Source organism: Geotrypetes seraphini, chromosome 3 (genome assembly GCF_902459505.1).
Source record: "Geotrypetes seraphini chromosome 3, aGeoSer1.1, whole genome shotgun sequence".
NCBI classification, from domain to species: Eukaryota; Metazoa; Chordata; class Amphibia; order Gymnophiona; family Dermophiidae; genus Geotrypetes; species Geotrypetes seraphini.
The window spans coordinates 357,441,894-357,455,090 of record NC_047086.1 but is presented as its reverse complement, the minus strand read 5'-3'; the positions used below and the strand labels follow the sequence as shown (position 1 = coordinate 357,455,090).

Sequence of the window (13,197 nt, the reverse complement as noted above, 5' to 3'; positions counted from 1 at the left end):
CACGGTTCATTTGCCACTTTTTTCATTATGAATTTTATTGTTGAGATGGTGAGATTGGGCCCTTTTTTAATATATTTTTAAAGTTCATCCTATGAATCCATTCCCATCATTATTCAGCCAAATGAATCAGGTCACTGCCATGCTTTATAACTGGTAGAATCCTATGTGCCAACACATGTAAAGTATGAAGCCAAGGCAGGTTTATAGATCAGACTTTGAAAGGGGGATTCTTAAACTTTGTCCTGGGATCATACTTTGCTTTTTTGGCGAGTCCAAAGTAACAGAAAAGAATTTGAAAGTAAATTCCTTCTGGACACCTAGTAAAAAACAAAAAAGACTGTACAGTATTATGCTTTTGTAAAAGATGTAGAAAGTGTAAGTGGGTGCATTAATAAAATATATTTTGCTGTGGTGAAAGTAGGTCAAAGGCATAAGAACTGAATTTGCTTTCTTTTCCTCTCTCTATAGGGTGTTCCAGTCAGGCTGGAGGTAGGCCCCCGAGACATGAAAAATAGTCAGTTTGTGGCTGTCAGGCGAGATACTGGAGAAAAGCTGACCATTGCTGAAAATGAGGCGGAAGATAAACTCAGAGATCTTTTGGAGACGATCCATTCAAATCTTTACAACAGGTAGGCTGTGGTGTCGGGTTTTACTTTATACCCTAATGTATTGGATACTGAGTACTGGGTAACATACTCGGAAGTGTATAATGGGGGGCTGTCAGAGACAGGTGACTGCACAGGGAGTCAGTCTCAGGGGTGGCTAATGCACTCCCACACCAGAGAGGCTGCCAGCCCACTATGCAGCTACTGTAGCCGTGAGAGCACTACTGGGCTTATACATGGCTGCCATATCTTCGAAGGGGGTTCCTTCTTTTGTAGCCTGGGGCATCTGTTGTCCTGACAGTGAGCCTACTGGATGACATGTGAAATGGTTATTCAACACTGGACATCTGTGAACTGATTTGTTTGTAAGCCAACACTGGACCTGTAGTGTAATATATCTGTAATATTTCAGCAACATAAACTTGGTGGTACAGCTTCTTGTGCTGAATCTTTTGTTGATCCAAAGAAAGTTGTAGTCTACAACTTGTGTGAAGTAGTGAAGACAAATAATGAAAAATTAGAAATAAAAAAAGTTCACTTTATTTCAATAATTAATGCAGCAAATTTATAATCTCAAGGGAAGAAAAGACATCAGATATACTCTAATATGCCACTTTCCATTATACTTCTGAAAAAATCTCCAACTTTCTGTGCAGGCATGCAACAAATGGAAAACTTAACTTAATTACAAATATTAATCATTGCAAGTAAACAGAGCTTAGTTTCCTGCATGGTTAATTCTTAATTATATGTTCAAACACATTACAGGTAATCGATACTTGGCTCTGCATATGGTTTTTAAGTCTGAGCCATGCATATCAATATTCCAACTTATTGCAAATTATCATACTTTGCCTTTTGCACAAATTCTAGGCATATCAGCTTTTAAGCACCATACAGACTTGATAGAGGTAAGACTCATATATGTTTAAAGCTGGGATACTCAGTCTTTGGCTTTAGACCAGTGGTCTCAAACTTGTGGCCCGCCAGGTACTATTTTGAGGCCCTCGGTATGTTTATTATCATCACAAGAGTAAAATAAAACAGTTTCTTGATCATATGTCTCTTTAGCTATAAATTACAATATTATTATTAAGACTTAGCTAAAAGCAAAGATTTATAAACTATAAAGAGTTTTACCTCATGCAAAATTGTCATTTCTTTAATAAGACTATTTCTTTAATAAGACTATTTTTTCTGAGGCCCTCCAAGTACCTACAAATCCAAAATGTGGCCCTGCAAAGGGTTTGAGTTTGAGACCACTGCTTTAGACATATCCGTTTTTAGACATATCTGTCATGGTCTTCTCAAAAAGCAAAAAACCTATTCCACAAAATGCAAACCAGCTTTTAACCACTGTTCAGATTCATAGCAGGTAACTGGTTTTAAGTTTTTTTCACTAAGCACTTAACTCATTGCATATAATCCCCTATTTATCAAAATGATGATAGGATATGTCACAGAACAACTCAAGTGAGAGAGTGTGGCATAGTGGTTAAAGCTAAAATTTAAAGCCTCAGCACCCTGAGGTTATGGGTTCAAATCCTTGTGACCCTGAGCAAGTCACCTAATCCCCCCAGTTGCCTCAGATACATTAGATAGAGTATAAGCCTGCTGGGACTGACAGGGAAAAGTGCTTGAGTACCTGAATAAATTCATGTAAACCGTTCTAAGGTCCTCTGGGAGAGCAGTATAGAAAATTAAATAAATAAAAATAAATAAATCGAATGCTACTTATAAAACTTCAGTATCTTCCACCCTTCACAATCAGGATTCAGGAAAAACTACAGCACTGAGACAGTGATCGCAGCACTAGTAACATGGCAAAAAACTACTAAGCAAGGGTCACAGCACAATCATAATCCAATTTGACCTAAGCAGCACATTTGACCTAGTAGACCAATCAAATATCCGAGATCCTCAGTGATTTTGGATTTAGTGGCCCAGTCCTATCTTTGTTCCAAGGCTCCTTAACCATCAAGCACTGTGCTGTACATAAAGATGGTGAACTTTCTGATAGATGGCACCCCAAGCATCCCCACTTTCACCATCTTGAGTTCAACCTTCTAATGCAATCCTTCGGAGCTAACCTAGATCTTGCACGAATAAAACATTTCACCTATTCAGATGACATAACAATCATATTACCTGTAACGAATGCATCAGCCAACACCCTCGCCACTGTCAAAAAATGTGTCCACATCATAGAAAACTGGGCCTCAACCCACTGCCTCACACTAAATAGGAACAAAACCAAATTCTTTTGGCTATGACCCTTGATTGACCCGTGCTACATTCTGAAAACTACAATAGATGACACAGACTTTCCTTTAGAACTACAATCCCAAATCATACGAGCAGAAGTTGATAACCACCTATCCATGAAAAGCCACATACAATCAATAATAAAATAATCTTTCCTTGGTTTGAGAAAGCTAAGATCTATCAGGAAATACCTCGAAACAGAGGCCTTCTGAATTTTAGGGCAATGCCTAATCCTATCCCGACTAGACTATTGTAATGTAACACTAGTTCTTTGCTCTAAAACATTGCTATCATGTCCGCAGCTAATGACTGGGGGAGTCAATTCAGAGCGGTTTATATGAGCTTTGTAATGGTGTTACAATACAGAGTTTGCGTTTCCTGGGATGGTTTCAATACAGACATTATTAAATAATAATCAATACATTATTAAATCTTAATCAATATTTGTGCTTTTGTAAATGCTGCAATACAGAGTTTGTTCTCAATATAGCCCTCTTAAACCAAAATCAATTTTTCCAATAGCATCGAAGGCACATTCAAGTGAACTGGATTGGACAGGATTCTGGGATCAGCACCACTTATATAAGAGTGGTTCCTTTAAATGGTCCAATTGGTGAATTTGCTAAAACTTCAAGATCCAGGGTTTCTTTTAAACTAAAGCTGTAACTTCTCAGGAAAGCTATATTATGAACTGTGTTTGTTCCTATATATATTCTCAATAAGTATCTAAGAACAGAACAAGATGTTAGCCTTTCCTATGGACGGACACAGCTGACCTCATGGAATTGTCTTTAGTCACTAAAAGGTTTACTTTTTTTTCTTTCATTAGAGCCTTAAAAGACCTTAAGGACCACATGGTTGCAACCGACACAATGGAGGGGTTTCAAAAAGAGCTTGATTCTGGCAAGGTAGGCAAAGAAGCTAACTACCAGAGGCTTTTTTCTGCATGGCACAGCAGTTCATGAGGTATCGAGAGGGTCTTCTTGAGATCTGCTTTTCTCACACACATTTGCTGTATTAGAATTCACTGAGCAGCTTTTGGCTTTATCGCTGTTTTCCTCCCCCACTCTAAAATACTTCTAAATATCAAATCACTTGGTTTTGCTGGAGGCCTATAATTTGTATTTAAATACATTGAGAATTAAAAAAGATAAGAACAGAGCAATCGAGGAGTAAGTTCTGTTAATTTGGGACAGATCGGAGTCAGGTACAGATGAGAAGATTTTACTGGAAGAGGGTCACCAAATCGTGGAACCTGTATCTATAGCTAAAAGAAGAGGTGGATTAGTATCAGAGTGCATGCAGAAAGACAGCATGGAAAGACACAGATTAGACCATTTCCGTAGTGGTTGTGTTGCTTGTGGTAAGCTTAAAAGTTTATTTTAAAAATATGAGGGTTCTTCCAAAAGTTTCTGCACTTTCATATTTTCATGGTAAATGGTTGGGGCAGGAGAAGTGGTAAGAGGGCATATTGTAGAAAGTCATGTGACTAATCTAATTTTTGGTTTATATACCGGGTCATCTCCCAGTGGAGCTCGACTCAGTTCACATACAATTAAGACTAGAGTACATAGCAGAAAACATAGGAGAAGGAAGAACTAATTAAAAACTAAAGTACATAAGAAAAGCATAAGAAAAATAACTATATCATTTCGTTGAGGCTGTAGTTAAACCATTTAAAAATTGCGAGAACAACAAAGTTTTCAGGAATTTATGAAATAATTGCAGCTGGCCTAAAAGCCTATTGGAGTCAGTCAGGCAAGTCGGCTCACCTGTGGAAAAGTGATATAATTTGCTTTTGAGATATTTAATAAATAGTGTTCATGAGAAGTGAGGAAACTTTTTGAAGATCCCTTGTAGATCTTAAAAGTATAGTATAAAACAAAGAGCACGAGTAGTTGAGATACTGTGTAGAAATTAGTCACAAATTGTCCTTACAATAAATAAGTAGTTGGAGAAGGCAGACTCCATGGAAAAGACAGAGATGACTCAAATAGAATACAGGGGAATCTGTAGACTGAAATGAGACAGAGACTAGATGTTTCCAACACAGATTATCTATGAAAGGAATAATAAATGGAACCAGCGATTTTAGTAAAAAAAAATTCTTTATAAATAAAATCGGAATAACCACTATCCTTGTATATGGGTAGAAACTGCATGAGAATTTTTGTTTTTTTGTATATGGTGAAAAAAAAAGGTGACTTTAAATAGATGTGGAATTGCGTAAATAGCTTCCCAGTGACTCCCATGCTCTGCAGTTGACATCCAGTTAAGATCTAAATAGTGCATATGGTGTGTAAGAAGTTCCTTTAATAGTGTAAACAACATGACCCTCAGGGGTACCAGTATTCCAGAAGTCATTTCTAAATTTCTCAGAATACAAGTATTAGAGGGACTTGTGTTGGGAGATTGGAAGAACCTCTGGTACAGGTGCTTAAAGTAAACTTTGCAATTGGCTGAATGAAGTAGGTGTCGGTCCTTAAATGTTGCACACTGTATGGTTGGTACCATTCGTGGTGGAGATAAAAGAATTGTTGGAGTTGGAAAAAAGAAGGGGCAAACATGGGTTTTTGGGGCAAGGAGAAGGATCCTTGGTTGCTGGGAAGCCATGTGGAAAGCCACAGACCATGTATGTGATGCAGTAGCATAGTGAGAGAAGCCACAGAGAGAAAGCTACAGAGCATGTACTTGCTGCGGTAGTGTAGAAGGAAGGAAGGAAGACTTGGGAGACTGAATAGCTTTTACGGCCATTATCTATCATCAGTTTCTGAGTTAATACATAAGTGACGTGATTCATCAGGTTCCAGAGATTCAATCTTGCAAACTTTGTGCTCACGTGTGTTCAGTAAAGCTGCCTTTGATATATATATATTTTTTTCAGTTGCTCCGATAGCCCTGGCTTCTGAGTAAGCATGGAAGTTTTCTTGAAATGCATGCATTGATAATGCAAAGGCTGTAGGCAGCTATGAATTCACTCTTTGCTGCACAGTCATGCATATCTTATTAAATCACTCAGACATGCAGCATTCAGACAGTGAGGAGACCCATTTTCCCTTACCAGCACAACATACCTCAGATGCAGCACAAGGCAAGAAGCAAGACAGAGTTATCCAGTTAGCCCAAATTCATGAATGTCTAAGTGTGTCTAGATGCCAGAATGTGTTGGTCCCATGCAGTGGTGTTACTAGTTCTTTTTTTTTTTTTTTTTTAATTCTGCCATAATGCTTGTGACCGTTTTGGAATGAGTAGTGTAAAAGTCCAATTTCATCAGTAGATCTGATTACCACATGCATTCAGCACATTCAGCATGTTCTGTACAGTAAAACAGTATTTCTTATCTGTGGTAAAGGAGAAAAGGAAACAGATTTTTTTTAATATCAGCGTTCCGCAATCTAATTAAAAAGCATTCAGTTGTCTCTGCAAATGTTGACCGACTGACAGAAATGGAACTTAAGGTGAGGAAATGTATGCTTACAGCCAGGGAGCCACGTAAAAAAGTCACAAACAAAATCAGAAACACAAACAGGATGTCATTATTTTTGTACTCTACAATGCCGAGGGCATTTTCCACAGTAACTGGTGCTATAAAATACAAGGGCTGGACTCGTGGGTCTGAGCAAATAAAAGGTTCACTGCCAAGAAATTCTTTATAGTTTTGGAAAGTAAGAATAATATCCCAGTAAATTTTTTGCACAAGTGGTTAGGCAGTTTTTTGTGAGAACACAAATTTTTTAAAAAAAAAACCTAGAGTAGAAGAAAATGAATGTAAGAGCTTCCTCAGGAATTAAGCAGGGTTTAAAAATGCAATACTGAGACATTTCTTTGTAAACACTGAGCCATTTTTACAATTCTAGATTGTGCAGATTCCCTTCTGTGGTGAGACTGACTGTGAGGACTGGATAAAGAAGGCCACAGCCAGGTAACTGTGCAAAATGTTTGCTTTAGGAGAAAGTGATATAGAAAGGGACACTTACACTCAGTAAAAAGTGCCATGGAGTGTCAGTAACAATAGCGTGTTAGAGTTGATTGCATACCTATCTTCCTGCATGCAGTTCCTTCCCTTTTCAGTGCACAGGAGTGGCTTAGTGGTTAAAACTGCTACCTGAGAACCCTGAGGCTTTGGGTTTGATCCCAGCGCTGCTTCTCGTAATCCTGGGCAAGTCACCCAACCGTTGCCCCAGGTACCATAGTGAGATTATGAACCCCCTGGAACAGATAGGGAAAATACTTAGACTACCTGATTAGATTGTAAACCGCTCAGATAGCTGTGTCAATGGGCGGTATATCAAATGAAAAATAAACTTGGAAACTTTAATATAAGTTCTCCTTGGATTATGTGCATACTGCTTCTCTAAAGTTTCCCTGACCCTGCCTGCAGAGAACTGCTTTGCTGATCTAAGCAGTGGCATCCCCACTGCACAGAGTGTCTGGGAGGCATGCTTTACTCCATAGCATTTTGGGGTTATTTTGGAAGGTATTTCCTGGGAGCTTATGCACATAAAAGTATGTTCATACTAGAGAGTAGCGCGGGGACAGAAATCCCACCCATCCCCGCCTGTTCCCGCCAGGATCCTCTCCATCCCCACCCGTCCCCGCCAGGATCCTCTCCGTCCCCACCCGTCCCCGTCGGGATCCTCTCCATCACCACCCATCCCCGCAAGGAATTACCTCCATCCCCGCCCGTCCCCATAAAAAGCAGCAATTACTTCTGACAGGATCATCAATTCCACAGTTTCTTTTGTGTTTGCACTGCTGTTTTCCTTGTGGAATCTCTTTGGTGGAACCCTTTTTTTGTTCAGGTAATTAACTTATAAACCCCCCTCTTTTACTAAGGCTGACGTGTCCATTATATTATATGGACGAACCCTGCTTTCAAAGTCTTCCATCCCCGTGGGAGTCCTGTTGGCTAGAGGGGGGTCCCCGTGGGAGTCCCGTGGGCCAGAGGGGGGTCCCCGTGGGAGTTAAGGGGGGATTCCCGTGCAGACCTCTAGTTCATACACTATATGTGAATAAGACTTTCCAACCTGCACAGAAGTGTTCACAGGGGTAGGCTCAGGTGGTGGTTGGACTTAAGCACATACTTTATAGCTTGTCTTTCTCAAGCCATTCCTGGAGTACCCCCTAGGCAGTCTGGTTTTGAAGATATCCATAATGAATGCACAAGAGAGAGCTTTCTGTTCAGTGGAAGTAATGCTTTCAAATATCTTTCGTATTCATTTGAAAAGTTAACTGGCACTCCAGGAATGTCTTATGTATGCTTAAAATAAACCAAGAAATCTGTGCAAAATTACCCCCATGGAAAGTTGGGTGACTTGCATTTTCTCTTTGAAAATTAGTGTGCCATATGTGCTTACCTGCTGTACAAATTAGTTGATCTTTTACAAATTAATCTTTCAGTATATTCAGCTATGTTTTTCTGTTTTAGAAAAGCAAACGGTAGTTTACAGGAGCCCTATATGCAATCTTAATGAATAAGACAGATATATACATATATTTAAAAATTGCATTCCATAAACCATTTCAATCTTCCACTTAATGTACTTGACACGATTTAAATCTGCTTATAGGCCTGGTTAAAAGTGATCTGCCCTCTATCACAGTTCAGATTCTATGGAAAATAGGGTGTTTAGGTCTTTAGCATATGCCCTGCCAAAGGAATTTTTTGTACCTCTTCCTGTGTTATCTAAGAGCAGGCAAATAAGATGGCTAAGAACAGTGGTCTCAAACTCAAACCCTTTGCGGGGCCACATTTTGGATTTGTAGGTACTTGGAGGGCCGCAGAAAAAATAGTTAATGTCTTATTAAAGAAATGACAATTTTGCATGAGGTAAAACTCTTTATAGTTTATAAAACTTTCCTTTAACAGTTAAAAGGAAAGATATATAAACTATAAAGAGTTTTACCTCTTGCAAAATTGTCATTTCTTTAATAAGACATTAACTATTTTTTCTGCGGCCCTCCAAGTACTCTATTTTTTTCTGCAGCACCCACATTTAAAGTTCAATATCTTTTCTTTCTCAAAACTGGCACATTTAAATCACTAAATTGAAAATAAAATCATTTTCCTACCTTTGTTTGGTAATTTCATCAGTCTCTGGTTGCACTTTATTCTTCTGACTGTGCATCCAATACTTCTTCCCTTCTTTCAGCCTCCTGTATGCTTCCTCTCCTCCAGACCTCATTCCCTCCCCCAACTTTTTCTTTCTTTCTCTGTCTGTCTTTCTCTGATTCCGTGCCCCATTTTTTGCTTTGTTTCTGGTTCCCTGTCCCCCCTCCTTCTTTCTTTCTTCCTTCCTCTGTGCCCCATTTTTTGCTTTTTTTTCTGGCTCCTTGTCCCCACCCCACCTTCCTTCTTTATTTCTTTCTTCCTTCCTGCCTGCCCTCCCCCATGCCACCGCCGCCGCGGAATAGGCTGCTGCTGCTGCCGCTATCGGGAACAGGCCGAGATCTCCCTGCTTCTCTTCTGCACGGGGCCAACTCTCGCTGCCCGACATCAATTCTAATGTTGGAAAGGATGTTCCGGGCAGCCAGGCAGCGATTGGCTAGCCAGAATGTCCTCTCAACGTCAGAACTGACGTCGGGCCACGAGAGTTGGTCGGCCCCGCAGGGAAGAGAAGCAGGGAGATCAAAGAAAAATGGTGCCGGCCTGATCCCCAATGGCAGCAGTGAGAAGGGAAGGGAAGCAGGTTGGGCACCACTGCTCTAGACGAGCCGCGAGCCACACTCTAGGGAGAACAGTGGACCGCCCCCCCCCTTGGTACGCCACTGGAGCAGCAGCGTGTCTGGCCGGCTCGTTCGTTCAAAGCCGTGGGTGGTGGCTCCTTGCGAGATCCGTGCCTGCATCTGAAGCCTCTCTGATGTTGTGACATCAGAGAAGTTTCCGATGCAGGAGTGGATAGCGCAAGGAGCCGCCAACCCGCGGCTTTGAACGAACGAGCCGGCTGCTGCTCCAAAAAGAAGAGAATGATCGCCTCCAGACCGCGGGCCGCAAATAAAACCTGGAGAGCCACATGCGGCCTGTGGGCCGCGTGTTTAAGACCGCTGGCTAAGAATGATAGATTTGTTCCTAACTGTTCCAGCCAGCAGAGGGCACCAAGAGCAGTGTATTTTGCTTCATTGCTGCCTTAGCTGTCTGCCTGACTGGTGGGAGCTGAACTTAGCACTGGTTTTGCTGCCTGTAACACCACCAATGAGTTGATGATTAGTTGTTAAGCTATTGGATCACAGTTGATTTTTTTTCCTGAAGGATTCAAGGGCCATTTTTATTTGAGAGGAAGGATATTTTCCTTAGAATTTCCATAGCTGAAGTGGTTTAATCTCTCAGTTTTGAACTTTAATCTACCTCTGATATTAATAGACAGATTTGAAAATAAAAGTTGTGGGCTTCCTTTGTTTGAAAGGTTTAACATTCTAATAGTGTGGTTTTTTTCATTAACTGTTTGGCCTTAATCTGCCATCATGTTTCTATAGAGGTGGTGGAGACAGAGACTGTGTCTGAATTTAAAAGGGCCTGGTATAGGCATTTGGGATCTCTCAGAGAGAGAAAGAGATAAGGGTTACTGCAGATGGGCAGACTGGATGGGCCATTTGGCCTTTATCTGCCGTCATGTTTCTAATCTGGCTTTGATTTTATATTCCTCAGTCCCCATCAGCCCGTTTTCAAAACTTCTGAAACTGACAGTGACCTGGGCACATGTGACAGCAGAAAATGAAATTGTGTAAAAGTAGTGCATGTATCTGGCTTAGATTCTGTTACAATATACTAACGAAAGAAAGCAACTTTAATACATTCTGTGCTGAATCCCCCTAAAGAGTTTATTTTTATTAAAAAAAAAAAAATCAAATGACTGTTTAAGGGTTTTAACCAGCTAACAATCAATACTCTCTTATTGCAGAGACCAAGATCTGGAGCCTGGGGCCCCATCCATGGGAGCAAAGGGCCTCTGTATCCCCTTTAAATCTCTCCGTGAGTTGCAGGCCGGAACGCTCTGCGTCTGTGGCAAAAATCCAGCCAAGTTCTACACTCTCTTTGGCCGTAGCTACTAGTGATGAAGTGAAATCTACCTTTCCTCTGCGCCATTCTTAAGCTGCATATTTTTTAATATAATAAGACTGAACCTTGACTAATGCTTTCCATTTTGTGACCTTTTTAAGTGACCCTTAAGAAAGCAAGAGAACCAGTGAACTTCCAGTGGTCTTGTGGTGACAAAGATAGCAGCAACACAGCTAAAAGACTGCTATAAAGAAGCCTAACAATAAAATATGTCCTATGAACTCGTATGCTTTCGTGTTTTTTGTTCTTTTTTTCTTCTGTTACTTGAGGTGACTGGGTTTTTTTTTTCTTTTAAGTATATTTGGGGGGGTTTTTGGGTCAAAACTTTTATTGAATTTTGAAAATTACCAAACTATTAATAAGAAACATATCCACGATTCAATATAAACATGAATAACATCAAATAATTCTCTAACATGATGTTTAACATTGAAACATTGAACACTCATAAGAATAGAGCAAGAAAAAGGAATAAAAAGAAAAGGAGAGAAGAAATAAAGGAAGCATTGATGAGTCAATTGGAATGCGTAAGGTTTTTATGTCCATATTGATCTAGAAAAGTCTAGGGTGAAACCTTTTTGGTTTCAGATATGGAAAACTATGAAGGAAATCACCAACTGTTCTTCAGATATCTCTTTTGATGTGATAATTCTACGCTCACATCATCCATGTTTTACGGAATCGGATTGTCCACCTAAATTAATAGACTTTCTGATTGCTATTGGCATATTACATGTTTTGAAGAATTGGAAATCTGCTCAATTTTTGAACTACACCTTTTGGTGGAATTCTCTTTGTCTCTATAAAAAATATGAACAAGCTGCCAAAGAAAAAAGAGACGACTTCCCATCGCCATCTCAACCATCTCAACAATGTTCACCCTGGACTTTTCTAGATCAATATGGACATAAAAACTTTACTCATTCTAATTGACTCTTTTTAAGTATGTTATGCCTAAAATATTTATAGAATAGAGCTCTAAAGAGAGATGGTATGTATCTTATAAGGACCTGTGATGCAAATAGTTCTTTACTATCCTCCTGCACCATTCTTGTATAGGAACATTATGAATCCTCTCATCTCCCTGACCATAATTGTTTAGGCTTTAGTATTAAAAAAAGTGTGTATTAGGGGGCGGAGGGGAGAAAGAAAGCAGTGGCAGTTATTATTTTTTACATGTTATAAAAATTCAAAATGACCCAATGAAAGGAGCCCATGAAGGTTAGTTGAGTAAAAAAAACCAAAAAAACAACAATCTTAGTCTAGGCCAGTGATTCCCAACCCTGTCCTGGAGGAACACCAGGCCAATCGGGTTTTCAGGCTAGCCCTAATGAATATGCATGAGAGAGATTTGCATATGATGGAAGTGATAGGCATGCAAATTTGCTTCATGCATATTCATTAGGGCTAGCCTGAAAACCCAATTGGCCTGGTGTTCCTCCAGGACAGGGTTGGGAACCACTGGTCTAGGCAACTAGTGAATTGTGGTTAGAAAATTATTATACTGAGTGTATTACAGATCATTTCATCACAGCTTGTGTTGAGCCTAATTCATTATAATCATCTTCTTTTTCTATAGCCACTTAATCCAAGGTAATAGAATGCCAGAGAATTGGCTTGCATGGGATGTTAGCTTGGTGAGCAGAAGTCCTTTCCATGCTGAATTGTGGAGAGATGAGAGTAAAAGGCATACAGAGCAAAAAAAAATATGACGAACTACTGGCCACCAGAGCAGCAAAAATAGACTGCCACCTCTCCAAGCTACTGACCACGAAGACCAACTCTAAAACATTCAAGAAAGAACTGGAAAACTATGTACTTCAAAAAAAAATTGTCAAATGGTCTAACTAAACCTTATCAACCCTTGCCCATATCCCATCGCTCATGCTATCTATCAATCCTTGTAAGCTCATTCTATGTATCAACCTTGTAAGCTCCCTGGGAAAGCCCAGACCAATTCTTTTTGTAAACCGCCTAGAACTGAAAGGTATTGGTGGGATAGAAAACAGTAATGTAATGTATGCACCGAGGCACAGCAAATCCCACATTTTCAGAAAATCAACCACATCTTTTATTTTAAGGGGGTGGTGGGAGGAAGAGAGAGCCTTATTCTTCTCCCCCACTTGGGGAGATCAAGAAACCAATGATAGCCCAAGAGTTAAGGAGATGGATGGGGGACGAGATTTGGTATACTGCCTTTCTGAGGTTACAATCAAAGCGGTTTAAATATTAGATACAGGTACTTTATTATGTACCGGGAGCACCACCTTC

General features: G+C 39.9%; 1 protein-coding gene across 2 annotated transcripts in view; it reads left to right on the top strand.

The window, feature by feature from the left end:
• Positions 1 to 11,153, top strand: part of EPRS1 (glutamyl-prolyl-tRNA synthetase 1) — a 206,048-nt gene extending 194,895 nt beyond the window's left edge. Inside the window, exons 31-34 of one of the 2 annotated variants that reach the window (XM_033937456.1) lie at positions 469 to 629; positions 3,700 to 3,778; positions 6,728 to 6,792; positions 10,769 to 11,153. In XM_033937456.1, the coding sequence (XP_033793347.1) occupies positions 469 to 629; positions 3,700 to 3,778; positions 6,728 to 6,792; positions 10,769 to 10,919 (456 nt within the window). In that variant the 3' untranslated portion in view covers positions 10,920 to 11,153. The remainder of the gene's footprint in view (positions 1 to 468; positions 630 to 3,699; positions 3,779 to 6,727; positions 6,793 to 10,768) is intronic. The other variant, XM_033937457.1, reaches the window with a different exon arrangement.
• Positions 11,154 to 13,197: the final 2,044 nt, after the last annotated feature.